Source organism: Globicephala melas, chromosome 16, assembly GCF_963455315.2.
Source record: "Globicephala melas chromosome 16, mGloMel1.2, whole genome shotgun sequence".
Classification (NCBI taxonomy): Eukaryota; Metazoa; Chordata; class Mammalia; order Artiodactyla; family Delphinidae; genus Globicephala; species Globicephala melas.
In genome coordinates, this window is record NC_083329.1 from 57,927,051 (window position 1) to 57,948,112 (window position 21,062).

General features: G+C 37.5%; 1 protein-coding gene across 4 annotated transcripts in view; it reads right to left on the bottom strand.

Annotated features, from left to right (window-relative positions):
- ADK (adenosine kinase) overlaps positions 1–21,062 on the bottom strand; it is a 486,162-nt gene that overhangs the window by 13,890 nt on the left and 451,210 nt on the right. For all 4 annotated transcript variants that reach the window (XM_030862678.2, XM_030862682.3, XM_060286438.2 and 1 more), the window contains one exon: positions 17,695–17,781. In XM_030862678.2, the coding sequence (XP_030718538.1) occupies positions 17,695–17,781 (87 nt within the window). The remainder of the gene's footprint in view (positions 1–17,694; positions 17,782–21,062) is intronic.

Below are 21,062 nucleotides of genomic sequence, written 5' to 3' on the forward strand. Positions count from 1 at the left end.
CAGAAAAAAAGCCAATAAACATTATTTTAAAGAATAACATGAAGACATTTAGCTATTCAGATAAAAGGTTAAGAACAACGCATTCAAGAATTTCAGCTAAGTGATATTTTATTCTGACAGTTTTCCACTCATGCTTTTAGAGTTTATTAATAATTGTAGCCACTTGGGAACAGAGCTTTCTGCAAAGTAAATCAGTATAAGCATCAGTGTTAAGTACAATGAAATTGGTCACTCTTAGAAAGACTCCTCAAAACTAAAGATCTTCACTACTTTCTGTACTCTTAGGCTTAGGGAAACACAGGCAGTGTTAGAGGAGGCATCTTAGAGAGTTTTTGAGGGAACCTTAGCACAATCTTTCTTCCCCACATGAAGTCTTTATCTTTAGGAGGCACATGCCAAATAAACCAGTCTGCATCATTTGAAATGGAAATTCAAGGACCAATGTTTCCTTAGCAGAGATTCTGGGAGAATTCCTCACAGAATTAAGCAGAAAGGATCACTCTACTTGGACAGCATGGTCATTATGTGATATCAATAAAACAAGCTTTTTGGTAAAAATGGTGAAGTCACTGGCCATAGGACACTGGCCTTAGCATCTCAGAACACTGTAACTGATGAAGCTGGGAAACAAAAGGCACACACAAACTGAAGATATTGGTAAAATGAGGTGGGTGGAAGAAAGGTTTTTCCATTTTGGCCTTTTTTGTTTTTTAAATTAATAGACTATTTTTCAGAGAAGTTTTAGGTTTATAGAAAAATTGAACAGAAAGTACAGGGTTCCTGTATACCCTCTCATCTTCTCATCCCTCAGTTTCCCCTATCATCAACATCTTGCATTTGTTTGGTACCTTGCTACAATTAATGAGCCAATAATGATTCATGAAAGTCCATGGTTTATGTTAGGGTTCACTCGGTGTCATTCATTCTATTTGATTTGAAACTGTATAATGATTTGTTATGCACCATTACAACACCACACAGAATAGCTTTACTGTTCAAAAAACTCCTGTACTCTACCTATTCATCCCTCTCACCCCCCCCCTCAGCCCTTGACAATCACTGATATTTTTACTGTCTTCATAGTTTTCCCTTTTCAGAATGTCATATAGTTGGATTTGTACAATTTGTAGGCCTTTCAAATTGGATTCTTTCATTTAGCATGCTGTTTGAGTTTCCTCTGTGTCTTTTCATGGCTTGATAGCTTGTTGCTTTTTATGACTGAATAATATTGTATGGATATACCACAGTTTGTTTATCCAGTCATCTATTGAAGGATATCCTGGCTGTTTCTAAGTTTTGTCAATTAAGAAAAGAGTGCTATAAACATTTGTGTGCAGGTTTTTATGTGGACATAAGTCTTCAACTCATTTGGGCAACCAAGGAGCATGACTGCTGGATCATATGGTAAAACTGTGTTTTGTAAGAAACTGCTGAACTCTTTTCCAAAGTGGCTGTACCACTTTGCATTCCTATCAGCAATGAATGAAGAGTTCCTGGAGTTGCACATATTCACCCTATAGGCCACACATACGAACTCAAGATGCTGCTTAAACGATATGGGTGAAAGAATGTTTTTTCCATTAAAAAAACAATTCTTTCTGTAAAATTTTTTTTTTAATTTTTAAATTTCTATTTTTTAACATCTTTATTGGAGTGTAATTGCTTTACAATGGTGTGTTAGTTTCTGCTTTATAACAAAGTGAATCAGTTATACATATACATATATCCCCATATCTCCTCCCTCTTGCATCTCCCTCCCACTCTCCCTATCCCACCCCTTTAGGTGGTCACAAAGCACCCAACTGATCTCCCTGTGCTATACAGCTGCTTCCCACTAGCTATCTGGTTTACATTTGGTAGTGTATATATGTCCATGCCACTCTCTCACTTCGTCCCAGCTTACCCTTCCCCCTCCCTGTGTCCTAAAGTCCATTCTCTACATCTGCGTCTTTATTCCTGTCCTGCCCCAAGGTTCATCATAACCATTTTAAAAAATTTTTAGATTCCATATATATGTATTAGCATACGGTATTTGTTTTTCTCTTTCTGACTTACTTCACTCTGTATGACAGACTCTAGGTCCATCCACCTCACTACAAATGACTCAATTTCATTTCTTTTTATGGCTGAGTAATATTCCCTTGTACATATGTGCCACATCTTCTTTATCCATTCATCTGTTGATGGACACCTAGGTTGCTTCCATGTCCTGGCTATTGTAAATAGAGCTGCAATGAACACTGTGGTACATGACTCTTTTTGAATTATGGTTTTCTCAGGGTATATGCCCAGTAGTGGGATTGCTGGGTCGTATGGTAGTTCTATTTTTAGTTTTTTAAGGAACCTCCATACTGTTCTCCATAGTGGCCGTATCAATTTACATTCCCACCAACAGTGCAAGAGGGTTCCCTTTTCTCCACACCCTCTCCAGCATTTATTGTTTGTAGATTTTTTGATGATGGCCATTGTGATCGGTGTGAGGTGATATCTCACTGTAGTTTGGATTTGCATTTCTCTAATGATTAGTGATGTTGAGCATCCTTTCATGTGTTTGTTGGCAATCTGTATATCTTCTTTGGAGAAATGTCTATTTAGGTCTTCTGCACATTTTCGGATTGGGTTGTATGTTTTTTTGATACTGAGCTGCATGAGCTGCTTGTATATTTTGGAGATTAATTCTTTGTCAGTTGCTTCGTTAGCAAATATTTTCTCCCATTCTGAGAGTTGTCTTTTCGTCTTGTTTATGGTTTCCTTTGCTGTGCAAAAGCTTTTAAGTTTCATTAGGTCCCATTTGTTTATTTTTGTTTTCATTTCCATTTCTCTAGGAAGTGGGTCAAATAGGATCTTGCTGTGATTTATGTCATAGAGTGTTCTGCCTATGTTTTCCTCTAAGAGTTTGATAGTGTCTGGCCTTACATTTAGGTCTTTAATCCATTTTGAGTTTATTTTTGTGTATAGTGTTAGGGAGTGTTCTAATTTCATTCTTTTACCTGTAGCTGTGCAGTTTTCCCAGCACCACTTATTCAAGAGGATTTCTTTTCTCCACTGTATATTCTTGCCTCCTTTATCAAAGATAAGGTGACCATATGTGCATGGGTTTATCTCTAGGCTTTCTATCCTGTTCCATTGATCTATATTTGTGTTAAAAAAAATTCCTAATACTTAAAAATAAAAACCGCTCAAAACATAAAAGTATACGCCTTATATCCCATACTCACTTATCTATTTCATTGCTTGGTGAACCTACTATATTTTATGTTTGTTGTCTTCAGAAAGCTACATGATTCACTTCAGACACTTTTGGTAATCTTCACGGTTTTGGTTCAGATCCTTGAGGACTGGGTCAATGATCTAATGAACCATTTGCATTCCAGATTGCTATAATACTATGCTTTCCCTACTGTCTTCATCCCTCATCCCACCCCAACTTATTCATTTAATTTATCAATGTTCTTTATACAAGAGTAATATCGAACTACACACTGTACAGTAGTGACAAGTTAATTACATAGTTATTAAGAGATAATGTGGGAGTAGTAACATAAGTTATCATGTAATTACCTTTGTTCTCAGAGGCATTACCATGTAATTAAAGCAAACCTGATATAATATTTTACAGTAACTAAGAGTGTTGAATTCTATATTCTCCCTGTCCTTTTCCCTGTAAAAAATTTGCTGTCATTTCTGGATCAATCTGATTTTTCAGTTCTTTGTTCATTCTCCACCTTTCTTAGATATCTACACTTTAGTGATGATTTTACGGGCTCTCTTAGACTGGTCTGCTATACCTTCTAAACCAATGGTTACCAGATATATGCTGCCACACGGCACATGAGACAGTAAGTTTAAAGGCGGTACTTTTTTTTTTTTAAAAGGAATTTTGCCTTTATTTGTTTGTTTGTTTATGGCTGTGTTGGCTCTTCGTTTCTGGTGAGGGCTTTCTCTAGTTGCTACAAGTAGGGGCCACTCCTCATCGCGGTGCGCGGGCCTCTCACTATCACGGCCTCTCTTGTTGCGGAGCACAGGCTCCAGACGTGCAGGTTCAGTAATTGTGGCTCACGGGGCTGTTGTGGTGCGCGGGCTTCTCATCGTGGTGACTTCTCTTGTTGTGGAGCACAGGCTCTAGGTGCGCGGGCTTCAGTAGTTGTGACATGCAGGCTCATTAGTTGTGGCTCAAGGTCCTGGAGCGCAGGCTCAGTAGTTGTGGCACATGGGCTTAGGTGCTCCGCGGCATGTGGGATCTTCCCAGACCAGGCCTCGAACCCGTGTCCCCTGCATTGGCAGGCAGATTCTCAACCACTGCGCCACCAGGGAAGCCCTGTACGTTTTTTTTAAAGCCTGTATTTTTATTATTATTACCTGTGCCTACTTTAAGAGACAGAATAAGATATAAACTAAAATGTTGACTAATCTGAATCCTCAATTTACTAGACTTATGCCACTACCACTATGACACTTGTATACATATACAAACTTGTATAAGAAGCAAATGAAAATAAAGTAAAAACCTAGAACGCTATCAAAAGTATTTTGATTTATTCAATCAACCAACATTTATTGAATGCCTACCATCACTAGGTACTGTGCTAGACACCAAAGGATTCAAAGATGGATAAAACATAGTGTTAGTCCTTGAGGTGATTCTGATGCATGCTCAAGTTTGAGAACCATTGTTCTAGAGTGACAGATAATAAGGATAGGATGGGGAATAAATAGTGATTTGATGTGGGTGCTGATGAAATTTAAAAAATTAAGAACAATTCTGTGGCTTAAAGCTTAGGAAACTATGTGGAAAATGAAACATGGAGTATGTCCCAGGCTCAGTTCATGTCACGTGCTCTTCACCAGAGTCTCACTGCTTTTCCTGTGAAGGAGGCTACATTTTACCCCACTCCCAGTAAGAAACAGCAGTAAAGATTCTAGGTAGGACATGACAAGGGTGCTGTTATTTGAGGCACTGGACATTCCACTGGGCAAATCGAATCTAGAGATCTAGTGGATAACTTCAACACGTTCTATGAAATCTTGCCAGGAGCCTCTGACCTGTATGCTATTGCCTATTAACAACAGGACCTGATGTTCAGGATTATGATCTTGAGAATCAGTTTTCATATTCATACTACAGGTATTAAGGGAAATAGATATTAAATGCTGCTTGCTTCCTTTCCTAACATGTGTTCTCTCCACATCTACCTCCATTTTAAATAACGGTAAAGAAAAGGTAGCTGTGATCGGTCTGTCACTGGATTATTCACATATACATTCTAGCATAGTTTAATGTTAAGTCAAGGTGACCTGATACGAAAGTATGGCCTAACTTGCTATTTCCTGACTCACTCCCTTTCTGACAAAATCCCTCAATAACCAAGTTCTTAGATATACTGACTAGAATGGTTTCTATCTGATGGTAGGAGGTAAGTTTGTCTGTAGCTACCTATGCATGTGATTAATTGACTTATTCATTCATACAATGAAAATTTACTATCTACTCTATGCCAGGCACTGTGGTGGGTCCTGAGGATACACTGGAGAATAAGACACATAGTGCCCCTGCTCCCTTGAAGCTTATATTTTAATGGGGGAGATTTTTAAAGAAGTAATAAGTTAGTAATTAAGATAATAAAAAAGTAAATAAGATAATTCCAGAGAATGTTACGTCCTATTAAGGAAAATGACTGTGTGTAGCAGTACAGAATAGTGAAGGGACCCATGTTAGATAGGATGGTTAGAGAACACTTCTAAGTTGAGACTGAGGATGGGAAAGACATAGCCATGTAGAGTATGGAAGAGCACATTAGGCAAAGGGAACTCCACGTGCAAAGTGTCTAAGGCCTTAAAGAAGACCAGCATAGCCACTGCACGCAAGCAAAGGTGAAAGTGGCGTGAAATACAGATTCAGAGATAGCAGATCATATAGATTCTTTTAGGCCACTATAGGAGTTTAGACTTTTAGTCTAAGTGCAACTAGAAGCCACTGAAGGGTTGTAAGCCGGGGAGTGAAATAATTTGATTTCTCCTTCAAGTGAGTACTTTGGCTACTCTGTAGGAAAATGGAATAGAATGCAAAAAAGACTGAAAGTATGGAGCTCAGTTAGGAAGCTACTGTAGTAAGTAAAAAACAGGCCTGAGTTAAAGTGGCAGAAAAGAAAAAGCAGAAAAATGGATGGATTTGAGATAAGATATGAGATATATCCTTAAAATTGAGTCAAAAGAACTCACTGAAGGTTTGGACAGAAGGAAAGGAAGGTATTAAGAATGATTCCTAGGTTTCCAGCTTAAGATATAAGCTGTTTGATGTTCCCTGTATTGTGTGATAGATGGATCATGCTGTAGGGAACATTTTCAGAACTCTAAGTATGAGAAAAAGGGCAAAGACAAAGGATGCAAACATACATGTGTACAGAGCCCACCCATCCATTACCCTTTTAAGAAAAACCGCCTCACCTCCAGCATTGTTGAGGGGGTCAGCTGATGTATTTGGAGCATGTAAATCAACGCTTACTGCTAACTGGACCAAGGCCAGGGCATCTGACCCCAGATGTTCTTCCAGTATCCTATTTATGAATGGCACAAAAAGTGAATTGAGCTAACCTACTGTTCTCTTTCAGGAGCCAGAATGGAAAGCAAAGAAGGACCAGAAAGACCAGGAAGGAAGAAGCAGACATGCAATGCAGCTGAGTGACATTAATGTGTAAGCAATGGAGTGAAGATCCATGAATATCTGCTGTTGAGGTCTCTACAACTGATGGAATCTAGAACCATCATCTGGCTCCACGCTCAGTAAAAACCTGTCCAGTTTTGGTTCTTGCTTGAGATTCTTTTTATGACAGGTAACACATATGAAACCTTACTATGTGTCAGGTACTGTTCCTTTATAAACATTATTTCATTCAGCTTTTACTGTAACCCAAATGAGATAGGTATTTTATCCTCATTTTTATAGATGAGAAAACTGAGGCTCAGAGATGTCAAATAACTTGTCCATAGTCACACAATGCCAGAACAAGGACTCAAATCCATGTCTTTTGACCCATTGTCTTAACCACTGTGTTATAATGTCTCCCTTAATGCTTATGTGCTTCCTTAAAAAAAATTCCTTATTCTGAGCCAGATGAAATGGGTTTCTGTTCCTTTGACCAAAGGAATCAGATGAAATAGTGCCTTAAAGCCAAAGTATGGCTGCCCTACTAGATCCTGCACCCCTGCCCCTGCTTCCATGACAATGAGCTCCCTCACATAGTTGTCATTCTTAAGAAAACTGAATAGAACAAAATAAAGTACTGTATTGTGGGGATTTTGAAATGCACATATATAACACAGAATGATACATTATAATCATAAATCTATATTGTTTCTTTTTCCTCTGTCTTTGAATACTTCAATGTAGAATAGAGATCGAAATACACTGTGAAAAACCAATTTCTTCCTCTACCTTCTGAAAAATTAAAAGAAGGAGCTCTGGTTGTGTCCACTTAGGTAACAAAATTTTACAACCTGCTACTCCAAGGCTTAAAGGCTTAACTCAGGGTAGAATTTGGCTTATAACTATGTAGCATTTCAAAGGTAAAGAAAACTCCCCATCACTTTTCACTGTTCTTTCTGATAGAGTCTGTTACTCCTAGGCTTTTGAATTGTTCATCCCTCATCATTTTTATGAGTTATTTAGGCAAGCTGGGGCAGTAGTGCAAGAAAGCATGAGTTTACTGTAAGGCACTGAATAAATGATTGTAGATATGGGAAGAAGACTAATTTTAAATATAATGGTAAAAGTTATTTTTATTAAATTTTCAGTTTTGTGTTCATCATCCTAGGTGATGTATTTCAACTGTGGTGTTTTTCTAGTCATTTGCAAGACAGCAGGTAGAGTGTTTATATGAATACCTTTCATCAAATTTAATACCTAATACAGTTTCTCTAGAAGGTAAGCAACTTCTCAATCTGACCTGTGTCATTTCCACAGTTGTGCAATCAACTTTTACCTTTAAGATGATGACTAACTTACAGCGGGCTAGAATATTTTAGATTCTTCTCTAATGAAGGAAGGTATTAAGAAAACAGGGGTGGCATTGACAGTTTTATGTGTCTAGGTCATTTAGGTTAAACATTTAAACCTAAATGTTTAATAAAGATGCTAACTGGGTATTTTTTCCTTTATAAGATGTGTTTTAAATATTTTATAATTGCTTTATCACTTCCTTAAAATTGAGTTTTCAGAAAAACCGTGTACTTCTGCTGATATGAGTATAGATCACTGTCTCTTTACATTGTGTTCTAGTGTTAGCCTAATTACTAGAATGAGAAAAAGTCTGAAAAACCTTTAGCCATTAAATTCATATATTTAACAAGTTACAACCTTGAAACCTTGCTCTACCTGAAAGTGCCATTAAAAGTGCTTGACTATTATTACTAGAGAAAATTTTTAATAAAAGCTAATTAAGCTATGAAACTCCCAAATGGTTAACTGATTTTAGGGGCTAAATTTCTGGTACTTCTAATTATCCTCTGATGGCTTTACTTAGTGTTTCACAACCATGACAGACGACAATGAAAAACCGCAGTGAAATTCATCCACCCCGACACTGTGCTAAGCACCAGCTTCTCCCTCTCCAAGTAAAATCAATACTCTGTTTGAGTAAACACGTTTACAGCTTTATTAGGATGTCTTGCTTGTTCTGTAACAGCTACTTGAAGCTGTGGTAACAAATCGACTCAACTCAGTTAAACCTAGAGAGCTGGGTAAGAGGCCCATCGATAAGGCTGTTATAAAAATAAACTGCAGGAGATCAGAAAGCTGGAGCAAACAGTCTGGTAAATGTCAATATTTTCCCTTACAGAGGATGACAAAAACAGTGAGATTATGTGGAAAGTCTTTTTTTCCCCCTTAAAAATGTCTCTTGTTTCAACTGGATAAAGCATTTCTACTTTTTGTGTACAACTCTTCTGAATGAAATTTTTGCTTCTTAATGCCCATGTGCATCTGGAACAGGAAGCTGATGTAAATACTTGGTATTTCTCCTACCATTTCAGATTCTTTATTTTCCTTTGTAGAAAGAGGCTTATTTTGGTCTTCACTGACTTTATAAAATGACCTTATTCAAGTTATCTGGAATAACCTTGGTGGCTTAGTCTTACCTTCTTTTTATTAATGAAACAAAATTTCTGTCATCCACATTTGGGAGGTCATTTCAACACAGTGTTCACTCTTGCTATAATACTGGTGAGACCTGATGTTGTACCTTCCAAATTAGGCCTTCCAAATTAATGCATTTAACAAGAGCAAACAGTGTTAGTAGCTATAGTCAGGCTACTTAACCTCCTGACGAGTGGTAGTACATAAAAATGTCTGCTACCTATTAGGAGCAAGCTTCCACAGTGGCTACAGCTCTACCAAACAAGAACTCACATACCCTCTTTTAGATGTTTACAGGTTGCTCAAAGAACTAACATATGGCAGGAAATTCCCACTTCAGTTTGGCTGGCTTAGACTACCCAGATGTGACAAAGTAATGGTTTCCCCCTGCTGAAAAAGGCTCAGATGTAAACTTTTTTTCCTTTCATTTTTTATGTAGTTTAGTTAGTAAAATTTTATTTTGTTTTGACTTCATATTGACTACCAACTAGTCATGAACTTAAGTAACAACTTGTGACTCATATGTTAGAAAACACAGATTTTTCTGGAAAAAGGAAATCAACAAACATTAAATTTTGAAATAACTTAAAAAGCTACTGTGCCCATCAGGGTAAGGTCTGACCTAGCAGGTATTTGCATAATGAAAACCAAAGCCTAAGTGGTGTCAGATGGTGTAGTGACTGACATGCACAGGAAGTCTATTCAGAGCAAAGGTTCCTTCACGACAGCTAAGCACAATACATCCTCCCACACAAAGTGAGCAACTGAGCATCCTCCCACACAAAGTGAGCAACTGGGTATAATATATAGGCAGTGGTCAGTGCTATAACAGTGAGGATAACTTATCTGCTCTTCCTGGTGTATGAAAATGGAAACTTGTCAAATTGTATTAACGTGGCGTGGGATATTGCATTTGAATTAAAAAAAAAAAAAATCCCAAACCAAAAAAACCTTTCTGTGCCCCTAATTCAGGAAAGAAGCTCCTGAAGAGTACTAAGCAGTATGTTTTACTTGTATGGATAAGGTGCCCTTGCACCCCAACCCCTTTCAAAATACTGCTTTAAAGATCATTCCTAGGGGCTTCCCTGGTGGCGCAGTGGTTGAGAGTCCGCCTGCCGATGTGGGGGACACAGGTTCGTGCCCCCGCGGAGCGGCTGGGACCGTGAGCCATGGCCGCTGAGCCTGCGCGTCCGGAGCCTGTGCTCTGCAACGGGAGAGGCCACAACAGTGAGAGGCCCGTGTACCGCAGGAAAAAAAAAAAAAGATCATTCCTCCTTATGGAACAAAAATGTTAGAATCTGAATTTTAAACCTAATGTGTGATCTCTTGATGTGGTTCCCAAAATAAAAGTTTAGCATATGCTTCTGTTTATTGTTAAAGTTAAACATCTTGGATACCCACATACCAAAACAACTATATCAAAGGCTTCTATCCATTTGGGGTATCAACTCTTGACCTATGTATTTCCAAAAGGCCTATATAACAGACTACTTAACTGACAATTTTCATTTGGGTTATGAACACATGTAATCACTGGATCATGAATTAATGAGCCATGAGATCTGGCTTCTAGTATTGCATATTTACAATTAACTCCCTTTCCTCATCCATCAAATGGGGGCTTTTTAATAGACCATCTTAGGTTTTCATACCTAACATCAATTCATTCAAGAGAGCTGCTTTTTATGAGCAACCAGATAAAATGCGGATAGGGTCAAATGGGGATTTGTTTAATCTCATTTCATTCTGATTCAGATAAAACCTCATTTGAACATAGTTTCACTATTGAAAGTTTGAAAACCTGAAAACCAGAAACGTGATTTTAAAAAATACTCCCTTTCAGCATTAACATTTTAAGCAATATAATTAAAAACAAAAAGACTTACCAGGACAAAGTCATAGCTGCTGGAGTGTTAGAATAAGGAGATGACAGTAAGCTTATTTATACCCTAATTCATAAGCAAGATAACTAATTTTGTTACTATTTTAACTCAATTCAAAAACCTGTATTTGATCAACTGACAATTTCTCACAGCAGGGTGGTTCTAAAATTCAAAGAGCACTTGATGACAGAAACTGGTTTTAATTTTCCGTTTATTTCATGGGATAGAAATAAAACATACATATCTTAATTTTATAAAATGTCAATGTAAACTGGATAATTAAATGAAAAATAAATTAAGATCTTGTGTTCATACCCCAGGTTTGGGAACTCATATCTGAAGTGAGAATAGCTGTAAATTTAGTAATCGCATTGATAATTTTTGTTTGTTTTATTCAGACCCCTGTTTATAGTAAATAGCCATATAACATCAGAGGTTACACTTCATACAAATTTTCATACAGTTTGGGAAGTTGTTTGTAATAACTTATGCACCATTGGTTAGGACTTCTGCTAGGTCACAAGGTTGGCCAGGCTATGCATCAGTACTACCGACATGTGATTTCATTTATTTTGATTATATTAATTACAAAACCAATAAAGGCACATTGTAACAAATTCAAACATCTATGAGACAAGATTTTAAATTGAATACACTCAGCTTTACGAAAACTTACTATATTGCTCCTACCTTTTTTTCATTTTGCTACTGACTGATGAAATCTCTGCTAAGTCATAGATTGGCCCCAGTCTACAGACTAGTGTTTAGAAAAAGCACTTAGGCTATTTTTCCTCACTTGGAGGGGAAGACAAGAGGATACTAATGGAATGGAGTATAACAAAATGATCAGAGGTAAGAACTTGGGGGTCAAACTTTGAGTTTGAATCCTGGTTTTCACTGTGACCTTGGGCAAATTACTTAATCTCTTGAACCTCTGAGACCAGAGGAACTGTCCAGTTGAGCCTAGGCCCAGCTGCCAATTCACAGATTTGTGGAGTTAAATAAATGGTTGTTGTTTTAGGTCACTAAGTTTTGAGGGTGGTGTGTTATGCAGCAAAACCTAACTGATACAGATTGGATGAATCTGACAGATAAGGTAGGTAAAATTGACCAAATCCATGTAAGAGCAGCTTGGACTGCTATTGGATTCAAGTGAGTTCCATTTGACTCACAAATATCATAGGCCAGGAAACTGATATACATATATTTGTCATATCACAATTCTAACAAAATTAACTTCAGATATTTTGCTTGTGACATTTCTTCTGGCCCTCTGCTACTAAATGAAATCTTATAAATACCAACATTGTTTTCTTAGAATAAGCATTTCTTAATAATCATCAAATATAGGAGATGTAAGGTTCATATTTAAGTTTCAGGGTCTGACAGCCTCCATGGCTCAGACTGTCTCTGGATTATCCAAATCTCCAGAAGACAAAGTCCTTTGAATTCCATTATCTATTTACAATTGCTTCTAGATGGAGGCCATCCAGGATACAAGATCTTTGAGGGAACATTACTATTTGTGAAAAATTCCAGACTTTATCCTAAAATCATCCTGTATCCCATGTCAATGAAAGTTATTTCTCATTTCTGTCATGGCTCGAGGATCATCTTTACCTCTTTAGACCCACAAAGGCTTAAATAATCTTAGGCAAGACTCCTGAAATTTGGTCCTGGTCCAACGTCAACTTATCAAAATCTCTGGATGTGAAACATCAGAGTAGCATGTCATGAAGCATCCTAAGACTGTGCAAGGTGTGAATCTCTCTTCCCTTTCCCCCTGTGTGAACTTGAGCTGCTGTCTCTGGTGTATTTCAAATTCTTAATGACCAAGTCAATCCCATACCTCATTTGATGGTTTTAAGGGAAACTGCTTAAGAAATCAAACACCAAAGATGTCCTGCTAGAGGTAAAAGACAGGGAAAGGGATCGTTGTTGCTGTGGGATGGGGTAGGAGTGTGCAGCAATCATCTTGGTTACCATCCACAAGTAAATCTTCTGCATACAGTGGGTCATATGAAGGTTTCGTTTTTGGGTGAAGAAGTGTGAGAAATGATATATTCAACACTCACCAAGTTATTTTCTAGTCCTCTGAGTTGACAGCAAAGGAAGGAGGTGGTGCAGAAAAAAAAGTCAGAAGAATTCTACACCACTTCTTTGTACAGCACAATGAAGCAGCAGTTAAGAAGAACGGGAGAGTAAGTTACAAATGTTTGAGAATAAAAAGCAAGGTGAGAATAGAAAATGTAAACATAACTTAGAGATTCCCTATGGTTCTCTGAAGTATAGACAGGTGCTACTTGAAAAGGAAGTAATATCCTTGCTCTGGTAACTTAAATCTTTTTTTTAAAACAAAAAGTCTTTTCTGAACATGAATTAGAAAGTGAAATTAATGCTCCTTTTTATTAGATGGGAAATAGGATAATTATTTATACTGTGATTGCTAAGTGGCTTTAAAAGTTATTTTCATATTGTAGGTAATATCGTTTAGGATAATACATTTTCCCTGATAAAGCTGTCATGAGAAATTTGAAAATAAAAGTATTAAAGGCAGCACAGTTACTTTACTATCATTCAAATAAACTATTCTAAGCTATATATGGCTCTTAACATTTAATGAAGCTTTTTTAAACCTAAGAATGTTGGTCCTTGGGTAAGGTCTCTAGTCTTTTTTCTGAGAGTTAGATGTACGTGCCTGGGTATAATCTGTCAAAGGTGTACTCACTTTTAGTCTAAAGATGATTTGTAGGTCTAGTTCATATTCCTATAGCTACCATAAAACATACAACTAAATCATGTTAGATTAACACAGGCTGGTATTGACAGCCCACTGGGAACATATTGATTAGGTCCCCTTTCATGTTATTTGTTATGATTTTTCTTCTCAGTTTCATTTACTGGGAAGACACAGGGGAAGAGATTTCACAGGGAACAATGACAGTGCCTGTCACAAAATGTTCTCAATGTTTCCATTTGTTACTATGGCAGTGACAAAGAGGGTTCCAAATGAAAAGGCAGACCTGCTGTGACAAAGCACAGCAGGACAACAGGAAGAAATTTTCAACTGACCTGGGAAATTAGGAAATCATACTTAGAGATTATAGAATTGTCTCCATTTCCAAGGGTACAATCGTGGCGCTTTGGCTTTTGAGGGAGAATGTGAAAAGGGTAGTTCCATCAGGGCTGGCTAGTGACAAGTAAAGGGCAGACATTAGAAAGTGTTTAAGATCTCCAAATAGAACAAGGAGGTATACTTGTGGAGGCTAGAGGAATTTGTCACTGTTACCAAACCCTCGAGATGGAACTATGAATTTAATTTATGTTCCTTTGGGGTACTCATTTTAAAATTATACATGAAAATCTATGATGTAGTCATGTATCTCTTATGTGGCTAATGAGAACGCATGGCACTCTGGTATTGGGATATGTAATATCAGCACACGGTAGGTGAAGTCATGGTTTATCTAAGAACTTGAAATTGGGACTGGAATATAGTTATGCAAAGTCACAAAAGAAAGAGGTGCTTGTAAGCCAGCAAAACTTGAAAGTAATAGGAGGAATATATTAAGCACCTAAAGATAAAATGTGTCAATCAGAAAGGAGACACATTAATCAGGCAATCAAGCAAAGAAAAAGAAACTACATAGTAAATGCAAAAGTTGCCATCATTGCGTCTCCATTCATGATCAAGGTAGAGGAGTATACTTCAAAAGATAGAGTATTTCCAATCCTACTAGAAAGCCTTCCCCTGGTGTAGAGATGGGAGTAGGGGATTTTAGCCAATGGATTTTTGAGTATTTCCAACTAACCAGAACATCTCTATTGTAAGATGGATGTATCAGCCTGGTGCTATTAAACAGTTGATTCATATAACTCCCTGTATTCGGATTCCATGCTGACCAAGCGAGTTTATGATCTGGCTTTCTGTATCTCTGTAGTGCAATCAATTCTACTGCTTAGCAGAAACTCCTGGTTCAAACTCACCTGGGATTAAGTCCTTCGATTCTCTTCCCTTTCACTTTCTTTTCTGCAACAATCTTACCCCAGAGTCCTAAGAATCCTATTGTGTAACAAAACTTCCTGTTCAATAAATGAAGTCATCTATTCAGTCAATAGGAACATTCTCTCTGGCAAAACCAGCTTTTGTTAGTAAGGCGGGTCTGTGGTTCTGAGTCCTAATGATGAGATTTCCCTAAAAGTTTAGAGAAGCAGTACAGTTCAGACTGCCTGGGTCTGAATCCTGGCTCTGCTACTTTCTAGCTACGAGAATTTGGGAAAGTTATCTAACCCCTCTGTGTCTCAGTTTTCTCATCAGTAAAATGGGGTTAAAAATAACCTACTTCAAGGAGCTTTTATGAACATTAAACGAGTTAATACATGTAAAGTGCCTAAGATATCAATTGGCTAGTAGGTGCTGCGTAAATGTTATCTATGCTATTACTATATAGCTTGATGTACATAGACAGAATGTGCTGAACATGCCAGCATAAGTATTCCTTGTTAAAATGACATTAGAGTATTCATCTCACTGCATGACTCAGTCTTTCAGGATCTGAATATCCTGGGAACCGATGAGAGTAGGGTTAAAACGAGAAAAATGGCTACTTAATTGAGGTTTTACCAGTAAAGTTCTGCCTAGTTTCAGCTTGACTTCCACTTTCTCTATACTGATTTCAACAGTGCGTAGTGAAATCCAGGGTATGATGAAAGTGAATAAAGTGAGGAGGCTGCCAACATATTACAAAAGGGGTTGGCAAACCATAGCCTGAGAGCCAAATCCAGCCCATGCTCTGTTTTTGTACAGCTGGAGAGCGAAGAAAGGTTTTTACATTTTTAGAGTACTGCAAAAAACCAAAGACAAAACAAAAAGCAAGCAAGAAAACAAGAAGAATATGCAGTATACGGCTTGCAAAGCCTAACGTATTCACTGTCTGGCCCTTTAGGAAAAAAGGTTCGCAGATCACTGTTCCACACTCTTTCCTTTTTACTTACCTCACTGTACCCCAAGAATAAGTATATAAATGAGTCTGGGTAACCAGAGTGAGATAAGAAGGAGGCCGAAAATCCTGTAACAAAGAGTCCAAGGGCTTTGATGATATAGTTCATTTATCACTCTAACTGTAATACAAATGGCTAGCTAGCTGTTCCTATTTTAGTATCCTAAGAATGACTTCCCTCTTCCTCAAAAAGTCTATATATTCCTACCTCGTAGTGGAAGCATTATAGGTAGTTAGGGGTCTATAAAGGAATCTGTTGTTGCAAGGCCAGGAAGCCCCAGGCCTCAGGCCCAGGAGCAGTGCCTAATTAGGTCACCATCGTATCTATGACAGCCTCAGGATGTACCCAACTAAATAGCAAAGAAAGAGAATACTTACTGTTTTAAGTATTTTAAAGTGCTTAAATAACACACACACACGTTATAAATTTAAAAGTTTCTGTACTAGATTCCTAGTTTAACCAATTTCTAAACAGGAAATCAATAGTGTCTCCTTAATGTATTACAGAATTTGGCCCAATTCTGCATAAGGTATTTTTAGGCTACATGGGTTTACAGCTCTGAAGCGGTATGGAATAGGAAAAACAGCTGCAAAATAATCAGTGATGAAGCCTTTCAGAGCAAAGGAATAAAAGATACGTGCGTGACAGTAAAGTAGAACATTATTTGTTGTATGTACTCTTTCCAAAAAAAGATGGCATGGGGCATGCTACCAGTCTAATGGTAAACAGCTCATTTAAGACTAGGCATGAAAAGTTTCAAAGAAGGAAACATGAAAAATTTATGCTAGTGAACATTAAAAGAATATAAATATTTTAACTAACATTAAGTTCAAACCATTATACAACCTTAAATAAGTTTCCCATAATTCAACTTATCTTCCAAGGAAAGGAAGACAAGGGTCAGCTCCATTCGCCTTTTCTTCCTTGTCTCGCTTGATGTTATGAGAAATAAAGGTCAGGAGGGACTCTTCTGGGCTATCACTCAGGAGTCTAAAGCTTTCTAGAGATCTTAACCTAGCTTAACTACACTTGGCTAGAAGGAGTTCAGACATATGAAAAGAACTTTTGAATCCGATTTTAGATCAATCTAAGTTATCAAGCCAAAACTCTTCCAATTGTCTTGATCTTATTTTTGACTACTCACTCCAAAAATGATTTAGTTTTTATAAATTGTGCCAGTTCTTATTGAACCTTAATGAGACAAAAATTTAACCCTTCCTGGTACAATAAACATCCAACTATTGTGTTAGAAACAGATGTTTTAACTAAAGGATATAATCCAAAGACATCATCCTTAGCTATTAGCGTACTATTAATATTCACAATGTGTTTTAAAGAACAACAATTTGTTAACATTTAAGCCTGAAGGGCTATGAATATACTATGTACTGTCTTGATGCAGCTTGTTTATGCAATATTCTGACAGACACAATTAATCTTGTGAAAATGACTGGGATATAGCGTAACAGTAAATTATCTTTAAGCCCAAAATACATATTTTCCTGTAGTAATATACCCTCATAACACAATGATAGTAGCATATAGAAAAAACATCAGGAATTAGTTATTTAAAAGCAGAAATTAAAAGTTACTATATTCATAAATCTTGGCTATGTGGCAGAGACAGGGTTAAAGGAAATGTTTAACTTGTAAGTAAGTATGAAATAAATGAGTCCGTACCTCCAACAAATGCATCTCCAGCTCCATTGGTATCAACAATTTCCTTCTGGTCTTGATCCAAGACAGCAAAAGCGGTGACTTCACTTTCTGCAATTAGAGCCAAAGAAAGGCAGACTGACTTCTCTTTGTAAACACTCAATATACAAACTCACCCAGGAAAGCTTGAAGCTCCTACATCAGCCAAAGAGAGAGACAGAACATGAAGCCCATATTCTGTACAAGAGCACTTGGGAACCAAGGTGAAAAGCCATCTGTAAGCAATGCTTTTTGGTATTTTCAGCATACAGATGTTGTATGTGTTTTGTTAAGAGTTATACTTAGGTAGTTCACATTTTTGAGGAACAACTGTAAATGGTAGCAGTACCTTTTTGGACAGTAAAAATACTTGAACAGAAACTATGAGCTAAAGGAAGTATTAAGTACTAGATCATGGATCTCTAATAAAGCATCAAGCCTGGCTACATTCCTGGCAATGAAATCTTGGATATAGTTAAAGAGCTGTAAATTTAAAAACTACAAATAATGAGTCTTGAGTGTTCCTCTATAGAAAATCACAATGGCACAAAAAAATATATAACTACTATTCTGAATAATACTTGATGCCAATGTCAAGGATTACTGATATTAGTTGGCTTATTACGGATAACTTAATCTGGTTACTTTTTACAACGGAGTCACTATTTCCTCCAAACTATCAGTCAAATAACAAAAGGGAAAGCTACCACTGAATGCATGGGCAGAACAAAATGGACAGTGCAATGAGCTCTTCTCTTACAGCAGTCTGGACTTGGTTCTTTTGACTACAGAGTAACCTAATACACTACTTTAAACTTGGCACATGACAGTGGAATGGCATTACAGTAGTCTCCGTTATCCAGTTTTGCTTTTTGCGGTTTCAGTTACCCGCGGTCAGCTAAAGTCTGAAAATATTATGTGGAAAACTCCAGAAATAAACAATTCATAAGTTTTAAGTTCCACACCATTCTGAATACCGTCCCAATCCATCCTGCCCTGGATATGAATCATCCCTACGTATGCCGCCTGTAAGTCACTCAAGTAGCCGCCTTGGTTATCAGATTGACTGTCACTGTACTGCAGTGCTTGTGTTCAAGTAACCTTTATTTTACTTACTAATGGTCCCAAAGCACAAGAGTAGTGATGCTGGAGATTTGGATATGCCAAAGAGAGGCCATAAAGTGCTTCCTTTAAGTGAAAAGGTGCAAGTTCCTGACTTAATGAGGAAAGAAAAAAATATTATATGTTGAGGTTGCTAAGATAGATCTACAGTAAGAACGAAGCTTCTATCTGTGAAATTGTGAAGAAGGAAAAAGAAATTTGTGTTAGATTTGATGTTGCACCTTAAACTGCAAAAGTTATGGCCAGAGTACGTGACAAGTGCTTAACTAAGATGGAAAAGGCATTAAGTTTTGGGGTGGAGGACATGAACAGAAGATTTATTCCTATTGACGGCAACGTGCTGCGCCAGAAAACACTGAGCCTATAGGAACACTTCAGCCAGGGATCCCCTGAAACAAGTGACAGCCAAGCCATTTACTGTGAGTAAAGGATGGTTACAGATTCAGTAAAAGATCTGGACTGAAAAATATAAAAATTATTGGAGAGGCTGTGTCTGCTGATGAAGAAGCTACTGCCACATTTCTGGCAGTGTTGAAGGAGTTGATTAAGGAGATAGCATACCATCCAAAGCAAGTCTTCAGTGGTGATGAAACTGGGCTCTTCTGGAAGAAGATGGCCAATAGAAGCTACATTCATAAAAGTGCAAAGGAGGCACCAGGGCATAAAACATGGAAGGACAGATGAACGTTGGTACTATGTGGCAACACTGCAGGGCATATGATAAAGCCAGGCGTAGTGTTCAGGGTGAAGAACCCATGTGCTCTCAAAAACAAACCCAAAAATTATCAGAAAGCATGGGTGACAGTTATCTCATTTATGGGATGCTTCCACCAATGCTTCATCCCAGAAGTGAAAAAATATTTGGAAGAAGAAAGGGTGGAATTTGAAGTTCTATTAGTAACAGATAACGTACCTGGTCATCCTGAATTGTTACAAACGTGAAAATGTTGAGGTTGGAATTTTATCTCCAAATACAACTTCACTGCTTCACCCCTTTTACAAGGACATCATTCAGTTTGTCCAGGTCACATACACCCACCCTGTATTTGATCATATTTGATCAGCAATTGATGCAGACTCTAATCTGGACACAATGCAGTGCTAGAAATCATTCATTATTACTGACACAATAACATTCATCAAAGCTGCAGTGGATGAATTAAAACCAGAAATTGTAAAGGCCTGCAGTCATGAATGATTTTAAAGGCTTCCTGGGGATCAGTGGAGAAGTTAGGAAAATCATTCACACAGTAAGAAGGATTTGCCAACATGCTTGATGAAGAAGAACACATCAAAGACCATGGAGAAATGTTAACAAATGAGAAAGTGGAAGAACTTGTTGAGTCATTTACAGAGGAAGAGAAAGATGATGAAGAAGAAAGTGGAGTAGAACCAGCAACTCGGACATTACCAAAATTTGCTGAAGTGTTTCAAATTGCACACACTTTAAAGGACAAAATTAGGGAATAAGATCCTTGGATGGAATGCAGCATTAAAGTCACCCTTATAATCACTGAAGGATTCAACCTCTGTAGCAAAACACTGATGAGTTAAAAAGAGACAACTTCCAATTACAATGTTCTTCCAAAAGGTTTCAGTGAAACAAATAAACAAACACAAACGAAAACCCTTCAGCTATTGAGGATGCCCAACCATGGACATCATCTGCTGCTGATATCCAACCATCGACATCATCATGGCTTGATGATTCTCCTTCTGACGTTATCATCAGAAGGTCAATGTTAGCCTAATGATACATCACAATATCTGTGTCATTCACCTCACCTCATTTCATCACACAGGCATTGTATCATATCCTATCATCATCATAAGGGTGAGTACAGTACAATAAGATAATTTGAGAGACAGAGACCACATTCACAATTTTTTTTTTTTTTTGGCCATGCCGCGTGGTATGCAGGTTCTTATTTCCCCAACCAGGGATGGAAACCTGGTCCCCTGCGGTGGAAGCGTGGAGTCCTAACCACTGGACCGCCAGGCAATTCCCATCACATAATTTTTATTACAGTATATTATTGTAATTGTTATATTTTATTATTATTCATTGTTGTTAATCTCTTATTATGCCTAATTTATAAATTAAACTTTATCATAGGTATGTATGTACAGAAGAAAAACAACATAGTATATATAGGGTCTGGTACTATCCACAGTGTCAGGAACCCAATGGGGGTTTTGGAACGAACCCCTGCAGGTAAGGGAGACTACTG